General features: G+C 38.7%; 2 protein-coding genes across 5 annotated transcripts in view; both read left to right on the top strand.

Annotated features, from left to right (window-relative positions):
- Ralyl (RALY RNA binding protein like) overlaps window positions 1-19,733 on the top strand; it is a 675,570-nt gene that overhangs the window by 144,141 nt on the left and 511,696 nt on the right. The gene's annotated exons all lie outside the window — the stretch shown is intronic.
- LOC127183639 (phenylalanine--tRNA ligase beta subunit-like) overlaps window positions 1-19,733 on the top strand; it is a 91,069-nt gene that overhangs the window by 15,750 nt on the left and 55,586 nt on the right. The window contains 1 exon segment of the mRNA XM_051139715.1: window positions 10,783-11,078. Coding sequence (XP_050995672.1) covers window positions 10,783-11,078 — 296 coding nt within the window.

Raw genomic sequence — 19,733 nt, 5'->3', positions numbered from 1 at the left:
AGGTTATATGGAAGTTGGAGACTACAATTTTTTTCTACTTTTCCCTTTTCTTCCCTCCAAGACCTTCCTTATACACCTCTCTTCTCTCTTCCAAATTCATGGCCTCTAGTCTCATCAATAGTACACACATACATAAATGTATATACATATTTATTTCTGAATTTAACTAGTTTAATATGTATGATATTGCTTGTATTCATGTTTTCAGGGTTGTCTATTTTGAATTAAATAACCAGTTAGTGTGCTCTCCCCTGGGGAAGACTCTTTCTCTCACTCTTTGCCTTTCTTAGTCTCCTGTAGTTACCTGTGCAGGGTAGAAGCTCTGTGGGCTCCCCGCCCCCCCCATGTCTATTTTAGCATCTCTTGTTCTTGTCTTTTTTCAGTTCGTATTCAAGCAGGCATGTTGGTGAGACTTTACAGAGGTCACTTCTAAGATTCCTTGGAAACACAGTCTCACAGCTAGCTCCCTAATCTTCTGCCTCTTACAATCTTTCCACCCATTCTACCTCAATGTTCCCTGAAACTTAGGTGCAGGAGCTGTTTTGTAGATGTATCCATTGGTGCCATGATCCACAACTCTGCATTTTGACTGACTGTTGTCTTCTGTAATGGTCTCCACATGTTGAAAATGAGAGGTTTCTCTAAGTAAGACCAATAATAACTTATAACCAGCTCCCATTGTCTTTTTAAGAGAGAAAACAACGTTGGACTCAGGGATGCCTCTCTTTTCTTTTGTCTACCTTTCTTAGGATTGGAAATAGGGTTTGAAAAGAAAGAAGGGGCATATAGAAATATATATGGAAGATAGAACAAAAAGTAGATTAGTGAGTCTACTTCTCAACTTAATGCCTTCCTTGTTACTTGTAAGGTTTTTTTAATTCACTGGTATAGAATTTTGTATATGGATGAAAAATAAGTTTAATTGTAGATACAGTGTACATAATTAAAATTTAAGATTATTCTTCACACACATCATATATATTTCTATGCTAATATGCAGTATTGTACCCATATAACTCAATTACAACACAAGGTTTACTTCAAATACTTTGAAAGTCCTATTGCAGGCTGTTTAGAATAATTAAGTTATACACATTGATTGTTAGTTGGTCAAATCATGGTCTTATCAATTACAAGTCCATTTTTATCACAAGCATGTATACATTAGGTACAAGAGATAGATATAATTCTATAGAAACATAAGGCAAAATAGATAATGTCTTCAAAAACCTCAGAGACATACAGAATATGGCATTTAAAAATGATTTTACTATTTTAAAGATTCATTGACAATGAGACAGGTTAACTCCTGGCAACACTCAGCCTCCCTGAAAGAGGATGATGAGCATCAAAGGACCTCTTTAGGGAGATGGCTTCAAATGTGTCAAACAAGCCACTGGACAAAATGTCCTCATTTCTACAACAGACAGAATTCTGCCTATAGAGGGGCAAGCTTGGATGAAGGCAGAGTCAATGGCCAAACTCTGCCAAGACAGGGTAAGCAAGTCCTCAATAGTTCCAGCCTCATAAATATGTCTGTCAGATATATTGGGCCAGAAGGCTGAAGATGATGCTCCAATGTTATAGAGAGTTTTGGGTGACTGCTTAAATAGTAAATTGTTTCTGTCATCTTCTCATTTGAGATGCTGCTAACTTGAACCCCCTGAATACTCAGGTAATTAATTTTATTCCTTCTCAAATCTCTGATGGGATTGAAGACCAGATAGTTTAGTCTTACAATTAAGCTTTGTTTTTTAGGGGTTAAGATGTTTTTAGGTCTATATAGATGATTTAAGTTGGTAATGGCAAGATATGATAGATACGGATTTATATTCAGAATTTTAGACTCATCAAGATAGGAAAGATGAGTTCTTCAAGGTTGCCAAATAAAAATAGCCAAAACACTAAGAATGTAACATTTATATAATTCCTGATTGTTTCATGGTTCTTCTTGCTATGGGTAGTTTATTGTCTATATGTATAATAATATAAATGTATATGTAAAAATTTAAAAATTAATAAAAACAAAAAAGACATTTACTGATAAGGCATGGAGACTACACTTATCTGTGTGCATAAGGACAAATAATTAGTGTTTTTAGGGATTATGCTGTTTTAGTAAAGTGTGTGTGTGTGTGTGTGTGTGTGTGTGTGTGTGTGTGTGTGTGTGTGTGTGTGTGTGTATGCCTGCGTACTACATTTAGGTTCCTTGGGGAGGCCATAAGATATTAGGTATAATTATAGGCACTTAAGAGCTGCCCGGTATGAGAACTGGGACTCTTAACTTAGATCATACTGTCTTAACTGCTGACCCATCTCTTTAGCCCTTGATCTGCCTTATCGTTCATGGATTCTGTGTGGATATCAGTGGGTGAGTAGGCAACTGTTTATTTAAACTACTGATAACTTTCTAGAAACAGTTATCTTTATGCCAACTTTTAATACTATGAGGATACTCAGATTTTGAGAAACACTGAATTATATTTTAGATGATGCATGCAGAGACATCAATCTTAACAGAGAATTCTTATTTGATTTAAATTTAAATAATTAGACATTGATGATTGGTAAGAGATGTGGTCCATATAGAAGAAGTTTTATCATGTCTCGGTGGTTTATATCAGTATCACAAAATTAATCTTAACTCTACCCTTCCTATTTGCAACCTTATTCTCTAATAATGACTGCGGTCAAGTAGAGTTTGCTCTTTTCAGTACTATTTGTATTCCATTGTATTGTCCAGTCTGACAAGTGTCCAGTGACCTAAAAACTTCTCAGTGCACTTCTGCCTCTTAGAGGTTCCCCCACATTTAGTGGTGCTACCAAGGAGAGTGAGCCTTTACTTAAGGGAACTTTGGGGACATTGATGATCCAAGTGTCAGAACTTAATTGGACGGGATGCTAATCTGGGAAGAGAGATGATCTGTTCCTTCCTTACCATGTGCTTCCAATTACTCTTCCCTCTTCTCCTCCTGTTTACCTTGGCAGTCTTGGTTCTGAACACCTTAGGGCTATCACTGAGGAGACCTAGAAGGAAGGAGGAAAAAGTGCAATTCACTCTTGCTGTGAGTACCTAACAAACACTCTATCACTGGGCTATAACACCAGTCGTTCCTTCTTGTTTCTGTAGGCTTATACGTTTTCTACCCACAATTAACAACAAGCTACTACCCTGGCAGCAGCTGTCCCTGAAAGCAGATAGTGAAGACTGCCCATTATTACATCTGTGACTGACCTGGGCCACTGAATTGAGGAGCTGATCAGAAATGATGCTTGCCTCTCATTTAGATGAGTTCGGGAGAGCGGGCTTCCATAGCCCAGAACAGGAACATCACTAAGTTAAAAGAGAATTAAATGTAACATTGACACATGTGCACTGATTTCTCTTTGACTATGTTATTCTTTTTTTGTGGGGGAATCTGTCTATACACACATTCTATCACTATGTATAATCTGATGTCTATCTACCATCTCTCTAATTGTTTTGAAAACAGTCAATACAATCAATTTATTGCCTTTTAAAACATTTTTATTGTTTAAAATATTTCGTACAATATCTTCTTACCTCTTCTCCACTCCTCTTAGATCCTTCCACGTCCTGATCCACTCAACTTCATGTTCTCTCTCTTAAACAAAGAAACAAACCAACACATAAGATGAGAATTATAAAACCAAAACCCCCACTGAGACAAAATACACCAAAACAAAAGGAAACAAAACAAAAGTCACACACACACACACACACACACACACAATGTGTCATCTACTTTGTGTTACTCAGTTACTGCCTTAAAGTGTAATTGATATACTCAACGTCTCTCCACTAGAGAAAGATGATTTTACTTTTCCTAGAAAGTATCAATTACAAATAGCTTCTTGGATAAGGGTGGAAATTTATGTTGACCTCCCCTTTTCAGTGATGGGGTTATGTCTGCTTTGAATTGCTGTAGGTCTTTGGTATACGATCACAGTGTCTGCGCATTTACATATGTATCAGCCTTGTTATGTCTGGGAGATGCTGTTTCAATGCAGTGATCCTACAGCTCTGGCTCTTAACAGTCTTTCTGTTTCCTCTTCTATATGCATTCTGAGCCTGGAGAACAAGGAGGGTTTGGTAGACACGTCATTTCTGGCTGTGTGCTTCAAAGTCTCTCATTTTCTAAATATTTCCAAGTATGGGCCACTATGTTAATTACCTTCTACTGAAGGAGGAAGCTTCTCTGATGAGGGTTGAATGGTATGCAGTGATCTATGGGAGTAGCTTTATTGCTATAGGCCTTAACCTTTGGGCCCATGGCCTGTCTACTTTCAGATTCTTGGCTACAAGAATAACAGTGTCAGGTTGGGTCATTCTCTTTCCTATTATACGCTAATGCCATTTAAATAAGGCCTTTAGTGTTCATTGTCCCTCCCCACATTCCATCTGTGGAATGGAGGGTCTCAAAAATTGAGGTAGCCTAGGTGGAAAGGCTGAAAGAGGTGGTATAGCAGAAATGGGGGGAGGGGCTGGATCTACACAATGAAACCTACCTAAATGTATGGACATTAGCTAGAGGGAGCAGCTGCCGCCTCCTCCTCTTCCTCCTCCTCTTCCTCCTTTATTTGAAGCTCACAACACAGAATTAGAATGGAAGTCTAGACTATTACCGTGATATTTTTACAAGTGTTTGAGTATATGTTTGCCTTAATTCAATGCTGTTAGGAAAGTAAAGTTGCATTATTTTTCTGATGATGTTTCTATCCTTTTATAGTCACTATAGAAATTGTGCTAATAATGCTAGCTCATTCAGGGACCATAGCTCAGAAATTAGTGTGGTTCCCTGACTTTGTAGTTGAAATGGTAGTCTTTCTTTCCTTTTTAAACAGATATACTGAATGTTGTGTATTCAAATATCTTTAAAGTAATATTTAATTCAGTTATTGAGTGAGAAGAAGCTACAGAAGATTATTCATCCATGTAGACACAATTATATTGTGGAGGATAATGGATTTGTGTTATTCTTAATGTCTATACATGGCTACAGTGAGACTGAAATTGTTTTTATAACTTTTCAGTACACTGAACAAAAGAAAAGTATGACAGCAGAGAGCATCTGATAAATTAAATGTGACATGTTTTTTATCCATATAAAATGGTTTCTGAGCAGCTGGTAATTGTGAATATTTTAGCAGTCGTTTTTGATGTGAAATACTTCTTCTGTGTTCAACACTAATGAGTTGTGAGTTGTACTTCATCAAATTGACAGTTTCCTTACTTTTGTAAATAGGCATGTGATACACCTGGTGAACGCTCAGTAAAGATACTCCACCTACCTTTTAAAGGCATGAATGCTCTCTTTTCTCTATCTTTCTATACATGTTACCAGCAACTTTTCCTTAAAGGGAGATAATATAAGGGGAAAAAATAACATTCATTAGCATTTACTAAATCCGAAGTATCATGGTGGATATTGTAATATATTTTATGCTGTTGGTAATTATCACCACTCACATGGGCACAGACAAAAATGGGAAACAATGCCATGTTAGAATTGTAAACAGCAGTGTGGAAAAGTTGTGGAGTTCATAAACAATGTCAGCATTAAATTTGTGTTTGTTACTTTTAAAAGTTCTTTATTTTAAGGACGGCATTGTACCTTTAATTACTCTATTATTTATAGCTTTCATTAATGCTTTTAGAATATAGGCATTGAGTATAATCATATGATACAAAATTTACCCTGATTCCCATTTTTATTGCTCAGGAAAGTTACATAGAGATGACTCCATAGACTGGGGTGATATTTTTATTTTAGCTTACTCTTAAATGAACATACAGAGTAATGGGTTTCGTTATGAAAATCCTATGTATAATTCATTTTGGTGGTCTCTCTCTCCCATTCCACAGGCCCACTCCTCTACCCCTTTCCTCTTTGCAGAAGCCCCATACTCCCTTCATGTTAAATGTGTTTCATTATTTTTGTACCTTCTCAAATTCCCTAAAAACCTCGCTTCTGACATGCCACTCTTCGTAGTTTCATGACCTCCCATTTCCCCACATATATAAAGCTTAAACTCGTAAGATCTGCATAGAGAAAAAGCCTGTGGTATGTAGCTTTATGTGTCCAATTCATTTAGTTTAATATTATGATTTCTAGTTTCAGATGTTGTCTTGGCAAATATCAATATTTTATTTTCTATATTATCCAAGTATGATTTCTCTGTTTATCTTTTTATCACATTTTATTTTTCCATGTATTTAGTGTTCAGAATAATGGTTGCACCCATCCGTTGTCTAGAAAGAACAGGGAAGCAGCAAACATAAATGTGCAAGGAATTTTTTGTTTTACATAAACTCTAACAGCACTGGGCATATGCCCAGGAGTTACGTAGCTAACTGGGTCATAGTATAGTTCTATTTCTCATGTTGTAAAAAAAAAAAAAAACAAAAAACCTCTATTATGGTTTCCGTAGCATCCACCAGTTTACACTCCTAACAGTGAATGAGGATTTCCCTTCCTTCATCCTATCTAGAATTTGTTGTCTTTTTTTTTTTTTCTTTTGTTTAATTTTTCAGAGGGTTGGCCATTTTTACTGTAATAAGATGGAATCTAAAAGAAGTTTTAATATGCATTTCCTTGGTGGCTATGGATTTTAAGCCCTTCAAATATTTACAAACCTTTCGTCTTTCTTTCTTTCTTTCTTTCTTTCTTTCTTTTTTTCTTTTTGAGTATGGTCTACTCAGCACACTAGGCCATTTATGGATTATAAATTTTATTTTTATAGGTTTTTTTGCAATTTCATGTATTCCAGTTATTAAGCAACTGCTTGGGTTGTAACGGGCAAATATTTTCTGCCGTTCTTGCTGGATATTTTCTGGTCAGTCGGCAGATAGCCTGCTTTGCGGTGCAGAAGCTCTTTAGTGCTCTGTAGCTCCATTTGCGAAGTTTGTTTTCTGTTATTGTGGTCAGAAAGATCTTCGTGACTCTGTCTTATAGTATTTTCTGAAGACATTTCAGTAGCTTTATGAGCTTTATGGGAAATGTAACAACCATCCTTTATAAAGGAGTGGGTGAGCAAGTAGAAAACTGGATAGTCATTGGTGCCTTTCTCCTCAGTTTTCTCATCTACTGTATTTATAATGCAATAAGTGTTTGTGCCTTATAGAATTTTTATCAGAAAGGCTTAATTAAGTTATACTTGTAAAATAAATTCATTTTTATAGTGATTATACCGACAAGAGCACTATTATTAACAGTACTGAATCCTACCGCTTAAAGGGAATATGAACTCTGGTATATATAAATACATGCTGATGTAAAACACACATACACAAATCCTCACATCCAGTTAATGAACTCTATGAAGTACTGGTATTTACTTGGGAAACAAACAAATCATCAAAGAGACAAACAGGTGAGGCTATTTTAGAGAAATTCAAAGAAGCAGAAATGACTAACATAACAGTATTCTCAGTAAAGGCCATCTTCACAAGACATCCACTGCAAGACCAGCAAGGCCCTAACTGATGAGTTGTGCAACGTCAGCACAGTACAACACATGGCCCAACAATTGTCTATGGCTTCTATATTCTCAGATAACAGGGCAATGTTGAACACATCGCACCAAAATTTTTTGCAAACAAGCTAAGAACTTCAGTGCTGAGAGAGGGGAATGAGTTTCTAATATCTGAGAAAACACTGAAGTACATGTTTAACTTCAAGTGATGGTGGGGGAAAAAACAAAACTTCTGCGGTATCTCACTGTTCACAGACAAGGACTTGGCTTGTGCTGCCAGTCTAGTCACTGCTGACGGTGGCACAGTGGGAAGATGTGGCATCCTGTCATTACTTCTGCTCTCTGGCTGATATTTTGTAAGTTCTAATAGTACACTCTTCTGTCTTCCTTTGCTCTATCAGTCTAGTGTAGAAAAAGATATGGTGGATGGACTATTTATTGGTGTGAATATATATTCCTTCCCTCCCTCCCTCCCTCCTTCCTTCCCTCCCTCCCTCTCTCCTGTCCCTGCCCGTGTGTGTGTGTGTGTGTGTGTGTGTGTGTGTGTGTGTGTGTGTGTGTTCTCTTGTACTGTGAAGACAAGCACAGCTTTAGTAAGGCATTCAGCTTTGGCTGCTATTGAAAATTCGAACTAAAAGTCATGGCAGAATTATACAAAACTGTTATTTTCAAGTGCACAGAGGCTATGCAGAGTAACAGGATACTCAGACACTGATCATGCAGTGGTCATCAGAGAAGTGAAGTATGAAGTTATTCTGTAAATAGGGGGAGCATTATGTTGATGCTGCAAATTCTGGTGTTAAGGCATACTTTTTGTCAAAGGTGTATAGACTACTCTTTACAGGAATTCAAAGAAAACCCACACACACAGAAATGTCTATACCAAGGATATTTACTGTCAATAGGTTTATATCCCTAGAAAATTGTATTCATATTAGTATGATATATTAGTTCACTTGGCCTCTTAAAATTTATGGGATTTTAGCAGAGCTTCACCAGCACAGCATAGAGTATCCCATACAAATCCCTTGCACTTGGAAAAGCAAATAGCGTACATAGATTTATCAATCCTGACACTGAGGCCTTTCTTCCTAGCTCAGCAAGGACTCATCCAAACAATATAAAACTGGAAAAACAGGATTCAGTGTTGGCAGGGTTAGCAGTGTTGCATCCTATAACAGAATATTGTAAAGCTGTCTGTGAACCAATTCTGTATCTCTTTATTATTCTTTTATTCTTCTTAATTCTCCATTTCTGGAAAAGCACTATGAATAGAAAGCTATCTACAGCCAGGAATATTATTATTATTTTTTTAAATTTAAAACAAAACAAAAATAAACCTTAGATAAGAAGGTGACACTGAGACATAACAGTTGCTGAGCTGATGATGTGGAGGGACACTGAGACATAGCAGTTGCTTAGCTGATGATGTGGAAGGAAGCCGCAGCTTGTCTATTTTGAAATAAAGTGTCTAGTACTTCTCTTAAGGATTAAAAATCATTACATTAATAGGTCTTATTAGAAGTGTTTTCATTTAATATTTTTTGAGAAACTTAGACATGAGCATCACACCTCCATCACTCCACCTTCTCTCATGTCCCCAAGTCCCCCGGTTTCCCCTCCTCTCCCTTCCAAACTCATGACCTCTTATTCTTTAATTAGTATTGTTATACATACAAAAATATATTTGCATATATTAAATTTATATTTACATATAAATATAAACATAATAAATATATAATCATTTATACTATATAAATATAATTATATGTATTTTTGTATACACATACATATGTGTGTATATATATTAATGGGTTTGCATGTCTTAAAGTTTGTATTGTCATTAATACAACTTTGAACAACTGAAAGTTTACTTTCTAGGAGCGTTTGTCACCCTGTGGGAGGATTTGAGAAAGAAGTTGCTTCCTCACTGCTGTCTGTTTTCCAGTATTTTAAAACCGGGATCTTGGAGAAGTGATAATTAAGTATGGTGCAAATAAACCCTCCCTTCGTCTCTCTCTCTCTCTCTCTCTCTCTCTCTCTCTCTCTCTCTCTCTCTCTCTCTCTCTCTCTCTCTCTCTCTCTCTCTCCTGCTCTGCTCTCCCAAGTAGCTCTGTCTCCTCCCTTTTCTCTTGAGAGTTGGGCACATCCTATTTCTGACTCATTCTGTCAGATCTTTCTCCGATTTGTCACTTTGTCAGCTCTCACATTAAATATCACTTTCAGTCATGAGACAGCTGTGCTTCCTTCTACAAATTAACTTTATCTTCATTGTTAGGAATTAAAGGTGTGTAAGATTGCGTGCATTCGGGGTGGTATAGCTATCCTCGGTGAGCCGCCACCCAGCAGCCAATTGAAAAAGATTCTGAAACTCACAGCCAAACTTCTGGGAGAGTCGGGGGAAGTACAGAAGGGAGGGCACAGAAGCTCCCTAAGACCAATAGAGCCAACTAGCCATGGCCCACGGAGCACCAACGAAGGGCCATGCATAAACTGGACCAAGGGCCCCTATACCGATATAGAGCTGATGGGCAGCTCAGTCTTTCTGTGTCTCCCGTAGTAAAGGGAGCCGGGACTGTCTGTGACATAGGATCTGTTGCTGGCTTTTCCATCACATCCTCTGGCAGGGCTGCCTCTCCAGGCCACAGGGGTAGAAGATGTGCTCAGTCCTGATGGGCTTGACGTGCCCAGGTAGATTGGGAGGGGCCGGGCACTCCCCTTTTCTGAAGAGTAGGGGAAGGGGTATAGGGGGAAGTGGGAGGGAGGGTAGGACCAGGAGAAGAGGAAGGAGGGGCTACAATTGGGATGTAAAGCGAGTACATAAATAAATATATTTTTTAAAAAGGGCATATCTGTATTCCATCTAGCAGGATTAACGGTGTGTGCTGAGGATGTGCCTGTCTTCCAGCCGGAGTAGCAATGTTGCTGGATTAAAATCCCTCTACAAGACCACTGTTCTATCCTGCTATCCATGCCTTAAATTTCCTCAAATTACACATGAAAAAACACCTACTTTGTTCTTTTTATGTCTTGCTCATTTTACTTAAAGACTCTAAATATTTATTCAAATCGGCAAAACCAAGTGCCTTTTTTTTTCTTAAGACTTAGTCATATTTCATCACTTGTGCATACCATCACACTTACACCGGGGCCTTTAAGGGTGATTATGTATTTTGGTTACAGTGAGTAATGCCTTGGTGAGCATGAGAGCTCATATAAGTAACTCTCCAACATACTGATTTCATGCTTATGACATGATTTCTGGATCATGAATGTCTCACATAGGTGGTGGAAACACCGTATAGGGCTATTTACATTCAAACTGACAATTTGCAAGCCACTGTTTTCCTATATCTACGAGGAAGACAATCACAAAAAACCTTATGGGACACAGGAAGTGAAGAAAAGACCCGCTCTAGCCTTCTTCCTAAGGATGCTGAGGGGATGCTCACTGAGAACTGTCACTAGTGGTCCCTCCTTAAACATTGTGTTCTGCTCACTAGCCACGCCTATGTTTATCTTCTCTATGACTGTTCTGACATCCAAAGCTTGTGTCCTGGGTGTTTCTACACCAGGCTGTGGTGAGCACCTGGAAGGGAAGCCTCATTGGCGTATTTTGTTGCAGCCACAGCCTGGGTTTAGTGACTTTCGAAAAGAATAAAATATTTCATTGCTGAATTATAAGAAAGTACACAACACGTTGATGGGTGACTTTCTTCCAGAATAGACTAGTCAAATAATTGAGCAACCTTAGATGCTTTCATAAATCACGACAATGATTGACCGCCTAGCCTCTCCTAAAGCACAATTTTATAATTTTTATTTAAATTATAAACTATTTTTGGATAAAAATAGTTATTTTTTACTGAGAGAGTATATGTTTATTAATAGTACATATTTGATAAATATCAATTTAATAATGGCTATTTCTTTCTGCTTTTATATGTACTATTTGAGAATTTCATATACATACACAATACATTTATGTCGTACTGAACACCCCCCACCTCCAGCTCTTCCTTGGCTTCTATATCCGCTCTCAAATCCATGCCACCTTTAAATAGCCATGGAGTACAATTAGAGCTCATGCTGCCCATATATTCCTGGGTCTTAGGCCATTCGCCAGAGCATGTTTAACCACCTGGGAACAACACCCTTAATAAAACTGATTTTTCCTTCCTTAATAGCCACAAGCTCTCAATAACTTCTGAGCAAGGAGTAGTAACTCATGTACCCTTCTCCACACTGCAAAGACGCAGATTTGATCTTACATAGGCAATCACATGGGCTCAGTGTTTCTGTCATGTCCAAAGAACATTGTTTGGTCCTCGTCTTCTTTGACCTCAGCTCTTCTGCCTCCACTTCTAGGATGCTTTCTGAGCCTCTTTAGGAGGGGGGTTAGTGCAGATGTCCTATTTGTGACTGAAAATTCCAGTGACACTTATTCTCTGAACCTTGACTAGTTGCGAGTCTGGATTATCCTCTGTCCACTCCACTAAGATGCTAGAAAGAGCCACATCAACCTATGTGTACAGATATGTGTATTTAGAAGACAGTTTTGTACTCTGCTTTTAAACAAACTAACAGTAGCATTTTGTTCTCTAGGGACAATGTTCTTCCCTGTCACAGATTCTTGGGCAGAGTTACAATATTGTGTGTGGAATTATCCCTGCAGAAGGCTCCTCAAATCTAAAAAAGGGGGGTTGGTTAATGCAGGCTCAATTTTCTTAGCAAATATATCTTATTACGAACTTATTAACCGCAAGTGCCTCACTTATAACCCAACTAATCTAAACAATAGGAAAAGAAGATTAAAGAATACAATAATGAAACCATAAAGATATCAGTTCCCATGAACGATTCTCCTGGTGAGTCAGCAGGATTACTTCTGCTGGAACATGGAACAACCAGAACCTGGAGCCTCAGCCAGAAACTGGAGCCCCAAAGTATTCCCTTGAGTGTTTCTCTCTAGGAGTGTCTTGAAGTGGGGTGATGAACAGCCAAGATTATCCCAAGTCTCCAAAGGCCCCACCTCTTGTTTTTTGCTCACACTTATACCTCCTCTCAGAATTTGTTCAAGGATATTTTTCAGCTGATTAACAACCAATCTCCTCCATATGGTGGTTCGACTTCTAAGGAGATAAACATCACCTGCTCTCTCACAGGTCTTTTTCTCCTCCCCCATTTGTGATCTAAAAAAAAAAAACATGTTTATCTCTCCTTCAGGTTAATCATAATATTATTTCACTTTTCTACCCATAGACATATCTTGCCAAGCTGGTTGTTATTCTAGCATGCAGGATTCACAATTTAATAATACATTTCTCCACTAGCAGCCTATGTACTGTCTTCAGGCCCTGTGAAAACTCACCAACAAGCAAGAAGGTTCTAGGTTAGCACCAACTTGATTTCTTCAGGTTCTTTGACCAAATTTTGCAATGTCACCAGCAACAGGGTCTTACCAAGAAGTTACGATGGGCAACAAAGAGTAATGACATTAACCTGCATTGTCTGGGGTTCACTGGGACACCCCTGAAACAAGAACCTGAAAGGTGGTAACCCACACCTGACACTGGGTCACCTGTGCCTCTTGAGGGAATGTTAGCCCCCATGTTGAGTAACTCTACTTAGACTATTTCATTTTAAATATAAATAATGTATATATATATATTCCTTCCTCTTTTCTTGTTTATGTTCCTTTTATCTACTTATATATATTCTCTATTATTTTCCCTGTAAGAGAGGGCTTTACTCTGTAGCTCAGAATGGCACAGAGTTCACTGTAAAGCCAAGGCTGGTCTCAAACACATGGAAATCTTCCTGTCTCGGCATCCTAGCCATTAGAATTATAGGCATGTGCCAGCATACTTAGATTGTTTATTCTTCTTGTAGAAGATATTGACAGAATTGAAGCTTTCTAATGTTTCTTTCAGACATATGGATTTTATGCCAAATATACATTTTAATGAAGATTTAAATATTAACACTGTTCATATATTAAAAGCATGAATGCCAGAACCCATAATGACATGTGAGATGGAGGCTTTAGTAATGCATCAAAATGTCTGAAATATTGGTAAGAATCATTGTTTATGCTTTCACTACTTTGGATCATTCTACTTCTTGTTTTTATTAAGAACTCAAAGCTTATGACTTTTCCTCTTTGTCGGCTTTTCCAGCTCTTCATTTTCTTTGTGAAGATTCAGATTTTACTCTCTTTATCCACCCCGTCCTGGGGTCTGTATGCCATTCCTAGCCTCAGCTCTGATAGGACTTTGTCTCCTTCACTAGGTAATGGTTCTTTCCTGTCTCCGTTACCCATCCCAAGCCATTTCCATCTGTCAGCTCTCTTCAAGGCATCCATGCTAAACAACTGACCACTCCAAGGTGAATATCTCTTCACTCTTGATGGCATGTGCCGTCATCTCAATTAATTTTTAAGTCTAATTTAATACTCTCATTTTTTCTAAAATTGCCTTTGATTGTTCCTTGGCCTCAGATTTAGTGTCAGGGAGGGATTAAGTCCTGTTGACCTCTCTGCACAGGTAGAATGAATTATGTAGATGCTGTATCTGCAACTTTTAGATTTCCTATAATCTGCATTGCTTACTTGTAAAATGGGACTAAGAAATCAAGATTTATTTTCATAGTCAGTATCTGCAGTTTTGAGTTTTATGCTAAAACAAAGTCTGAGAGAAGGACACAAAATAGTGATACCATATTGCCAAAGGCATGGCTTTTAGCAGAGGTGGAATTTGTAATTTGAGATTTAATCACACTGGAAGTTGTCCTGAGTATGCCTTCTCCTGACTCTCTCCTATCTGCTGTTCTAGTTCACCTGACATTTGAACCTCAACTGGGTGTGCCAATCATATCTGCTCCTCCCAGGCCATTTCATACTCAGTGTGACTTTACCAGCTAATTGTCCTTAGAATGTATGGAAGTCTTTGTGCTGAACAAATAAAATCATTACACAATGCCCATTCAGTAAAACCACTAGAAAGCACTTAAACATTTTTTCATAGATTAAAAATTACAAGGGTAAACCAAAATTACAAGGGTGCCATGTTCTAGTAGCATCTCGAATGTAAATCTGGCTTAACATTTTCATCAAACCCACAAGTATCTATGTAGAACCAACTTTTTTGCAGGTTGCAGATCTGTGACACAATTGTGAGAGTAGGGCTTGTGTGTGTGTATCTTGCATGAATTGAGTGTTTGGATATACATGAGTGCATATTCTTTATGTTTAATAATGTAACATCCATAGTTTTACATAACTGTGTTACATAACTCCAGCCCTGAGCTAGGCAAGGAAGAGAATGTCCTGCATGGGGTGAGTTTTAGAGTTTGAGCTCTGCACACTCACAGACTTTCAAATCTGTCGTCTTTGTTCCCTAGGTTTTCTTCCTCACCTTAGTCTTATTATATTTTGAGACCACATGTAGGGCTGTAGTGAGTCTAAAATTCATCCTATTGGTTGGGATTCCAGGTGCTTCACACCAGACACTTCATCGAGCAGTTTTTCCTTGTCCCTTCCCTTTATCATACGTGTAACCTCCCCTAGAACACAGGCTAAGTAATTTACATAGACTAGAGTCAATAGTTGCAATTATGTTGTGCACCGCAGCTTGGAGAAAACTGCACAAGTGTAAGGGCTGAATTTCAAGCCCCCTTTGGGCCCTGACTTAATTTTGTAGAGGATGCGTCTCTTACAGTTTGTTCAGTGGGGTGCTCATGGAATCTCTGGTATCAAGTGACTTCTGGGTAGCTATAGAGCTTCAAACTCAGGCACCCTCACTGATAATGTTATCTCACCTCATTCTTGTACCTAATCAAAACTAGTCATGGTTCTGAATTGAAAGCAACATTTATATTTTAAATACTAAATTTAATTATTTTTAATATATTAGTAGATCACAGAATTGGTAGATGGCTGTGAAAAAAAAACTGTCTCCATGAGATATGCTTAGAGGCATATCATGCAATTGGTCTCAAGAGAATTAAGTTCTTAACCGTCAGAAAATGAGAGGAATGAATCACCCAGCACCCGGAAGGAAACCTGATCACGAACTGCATTCTGCATAGCGTGTGTACTCAGACACCCCTTAGTACCCAGAAATTCCCAAGGCAATAGAAGCTATTTCAACCTGGTTACAAGCATCTTTTTTTCAAAGCTTAGTTTTCGTATTTGATTTCTTTTGCCACGATCACACACCTGTATTTCATAATGTAAAGAAAATTGGAATGGTAGAACTTGGTCTTCACGTGCATGTGCACTTTTTTTTATTATTAATCAATTAATTTATTCAGATTACAACTCAATTGTTATCACATCCCTTGTATCCTCTCATTCCTCCCTCCCTCCCACTTTCACCCTATTCCCCTCCCCTCCGCTTTCACCCTATTTCCTCCCCTAGGTCTATGACCGAGGGGGACCTCCTCCCCTACTCTATGGTCACAGGCTATCAAGTCTCATCTTGGTATCCTGTTTATTCTTTCTTTAGGTGCCACCAGGCCTCCCCACCAAGGGGAGGTGGTCAAATATGGGGCAGCAGAGTTCATGTCAGAGTCAGCCCCTGCTTTCCATATAACTGTGGAGAATGTCCTGTCCATTGGGTAGATCAGAGTAGGGGCTCGATGTTTACTACTTGTATTGTCCTTGGTTAGTGCAATAGTTTGAGCAGAACCCCCCTGAGGCCCAATCCACCCATCATGATATTCTTCTTGTACATTTCTAGGACCCTCTGTGTCCTTCTATTTCTCCATTTCTTATATTTCTCTTATCTAGAGTCCTAGTGTGATGTCCTCACATCTTTCCCAATCTCCTGGTGAGTGAAGACTTTGGTGGGACATGTTTCCATAGACAACATGAAGCCCTGTATGAGCTGCGGCCACCACAGTTAGAACCCTGTGATGCTCCCCACACCGCTTCCTTACACAGGCTCCACTCCAGCATCCATTCATTGTGGTCTAAGATGCTACGAGACTTCCAAGCTCAACTCCAATAGAAAAACATTCTATGCATAAGCAGCTGATTTTGAGGAGCACCTTGCCAGGCTTTTTGGATAATGAAATTGTGTCACCCGATTTGTGATTATTTTTGTGGCTATATAGAATATATTTTGCAATATATATTGTTTTTGATTGACTTGATACTAAATTGATTTACTAGGGATAAAAATAAAGAATGTAGTAAACCCTCTAGCAAGGAAATAAGTAATTCAAGCCTTGGGCATGTTGCTTTCAAACCACAGCACCCGTAAAGGTCACAAAGGCACATTAATAAAAGAGCTTATCATTAGTATTGTGACAATACTCTCAAATAAGTAAAATACAAGTAAAACTCTCCAACATAATATAGAGAAGAGTAATTAAGGAAAAGTACATTTGTGTAGACTGAAATACTATAATTAGGGGGCAGGATCTGGAGGACGATTTGAAGGAGAGGAATACAAATTATTTCTATGCCCAAAAGAGCTTTTCTAGCTCTCATTGTTCAGTAGAAATAATGGAGCTCCTTTGGAGGGAGAAGTAAATCTGTACTCTGAAAACCTCTGGTATAGGCATGCCAGGATGGTCTGTTATAAGCAGTGGGGCAAGGGTTTGTAAAATGGTACTGTGCTTTGAAAGTATGCTCTAAGTAGCACAATATACCATGAAACATACATAATTACCACAAATTATTTATCGCCTTTTGTTTATTTGTGTATTCATCTTTTGATATTTAAGCATGATGCAATATTGCATTAAGGTTCATTTATGATAGACCCGTGAAACTGCTTTAGCATTGAACTATTCCTTAATGCCACTTTGACTCTGATTAGTTAGTTATGGTGTTAAAAATATGTTTAACTAGGCCTGGGGCTGGAGATCCATTAGGGCTTGCCTACCATTCAGGAGGCTCTGGGTCCCAAGTCCAGCAGCAGAGGAAGAATGTGTGGTCAAGTATACTTATAGTCCCAGCACTTGATTGATGGAAGAAGGATTTAGAAATTCCAGGTCATTTTTTCAATGCATAGGCAATTCTAAACTAGCCTGGGCAAGAGGCCTTGTCTCCTAAGGGAAAAAAGAACTGTAAATGTACTTCCCTATTGTCATTTTTCTAAAATAGATAATGATGTCATGCTTTTATTTTAAGTCTGCGTTGGGGTATTTATTGATGACATTTATTGTTTTAATATACTTTTATTTGTTTATTGAGAATTTTATACAAGCCTGCAATGTATTTTGATTATATTCACCCACCATTCTCCCCTCCAGCTCCTCTCAGATTTGCCCTTCATGTCTCTTTTCCAACTACATATCTTCTTTCTTTAAAAACAAACAAACAAACAAACAATTAATGCTGCCTTTGTGCCCGTTGGTACGTGGCAATTCATTGAAGTGCACCCCTAAAGAAAACTGCCTCCCCTAACCCCAGCATCCACCCAATGTCGTTCCCAACACAGTCAGGAGTGGGGTTTGTGCCATCTTCCCCTACACTCACCATATTGTGATTGTCTTCATCTTGAGCACGTCCATATGCAGGCATCCTCACCTCCTCTACCTTTGTAAGCACAGACATCTTCTCATGGCAAACAAACAACGTCCCGACCCACAGTTCTTTTATGACAACACTCAATTTGGAAATAAATCTCAAGGGAGTGCCCATATAGCCCTAAATGGGACATGTACACCATACTTCCTGTATAGCACGTATATGATATCCATGTACGTCATACCTCTTCCCACCAGGGCTTAAAGAAAGTCTTTCAGAAAAGAGGCTAAGACTGTAAGAGCCAGATGCTGGGGAAGTGTGGAGCAAAGCAGTGCTTTTTTGTTTGTTTGCTTGCTTATTTGTTTTTGCCATGGGAGGATTTCTGTACTGTGTCTAGGTCAGAATAGGCCTCTGGAAGGATAGAAGGTGAACTACAGCTGAGATTCCTACTAGCGGAGGCCGTGGAGAATGAGGAGGACAACCTCTAACTAGACAAGATTGCCAATGGAGGGAGGAGAACTCCAATCCACCCACAGGAACTGTTATCCAAACTCACTCTGCTTGTGAGATGTGCAGGGATAGAGATAGAACAGATAGAGCAGAGATTGAAGGAAGGTCCAACCAGAGCCAGGTCCAACCCAAGACCCAGGCCACGGGAGAGAGCCAATATCCATAGAACGCAGCTCAATGGCTATTTCTGAATGTAGCCTATTTCAGCTTTAGACAGTAATAGCTAAAGCTCTCTCATGACATTAATCTAATCACCGCCACCCCCCCCCCAGCACTTTCAATGCCTTTTTTCACTTGATTTGACCTCCTTAACTCTTCTCAAGGTAGTCATTTTTGTTTCATTGCTCTTGGTATCCACTGAAAACTATGGATCTTCCCAACTTCATCCAATGGCATATAAGCTATATCCAGTAGTGCATCGGCTACCATAGTGTCTAGACATGTGCATTGTCTCTTACATTCATAGCTACAGTCATTTGCATTTTAAATAGACAGGTTACATTTGCAGTTTATGTAAAAACAAGAAAAGCATTATACAATTTCCCAGAGACTGACTGGGAAAGGAGTGAGCACTTGCAAGGTGACCTAGGGAAGTTAATTTCACAGCATGAAATGATTGTTAATTTCAGGAGAGATATATGTACTAGTTAGTGTGACTCTCACCTACAGGGGAGACAGGCTGTGGGAGCTTGCTTTTTTGACCTTAAAGCAAGTTGAACTGGGAGAGCTATCCAATTAAGGAAGTGTCGTTGACTGATAGACTTTTCATTTGATTTTTCTTTATTCATGGGGATACTGGAAAGCCTCTCCAGCTTCTCCCTCACTGTTGCGTTTCTAATCTTACAAACACTATCTTAAATTCTAAAAGAGAGAGTCTTCCTGGTTTGGATATTAGGTACTTGGTTTCTGGTTATAACCTTACTATTCAGAACCTCTGAGAAACCAAGGTGCCTTCCACAAGTAACCTTTCATGTCACACACGTTTCATTTTAACACTAGGACTGGTAGCAGTGGGAGGAGTCCCAGTGACGATCCAGTATTGATGGTGTGGCAGAAGCCAGAGGCCTAGAACCAGCCCATGCTAAGACACATGGCAAGGTGTGAAACCGCATTGTCTTTCTGCCTCAGGGAAATGATTTCAGACTCATCGCAATGAACATTTGTCAATTAAGATGTGTGGACAGATGGGTATACCGTGGGACACACTGACACACTACAGCTTCCATGACGAGATGTATTCTATGCT

This window comes from Acomys russatus, chromosome 31 (genome assembly GCF_903995435.1).
Source record: "Acomys russatus chromosome 31, mAcoRus1.1, whole genome shotgun sequence".
NCBI lineage: Eukaryota > Metazoa > Chordata > Mammalia > Rodentia > Muridae > Acomys > Acomys russatus.
Note: the sequence above shows the minus strand (reverse complement) of the source record. Positions and strands in the feature narration are given on the sequence as shown.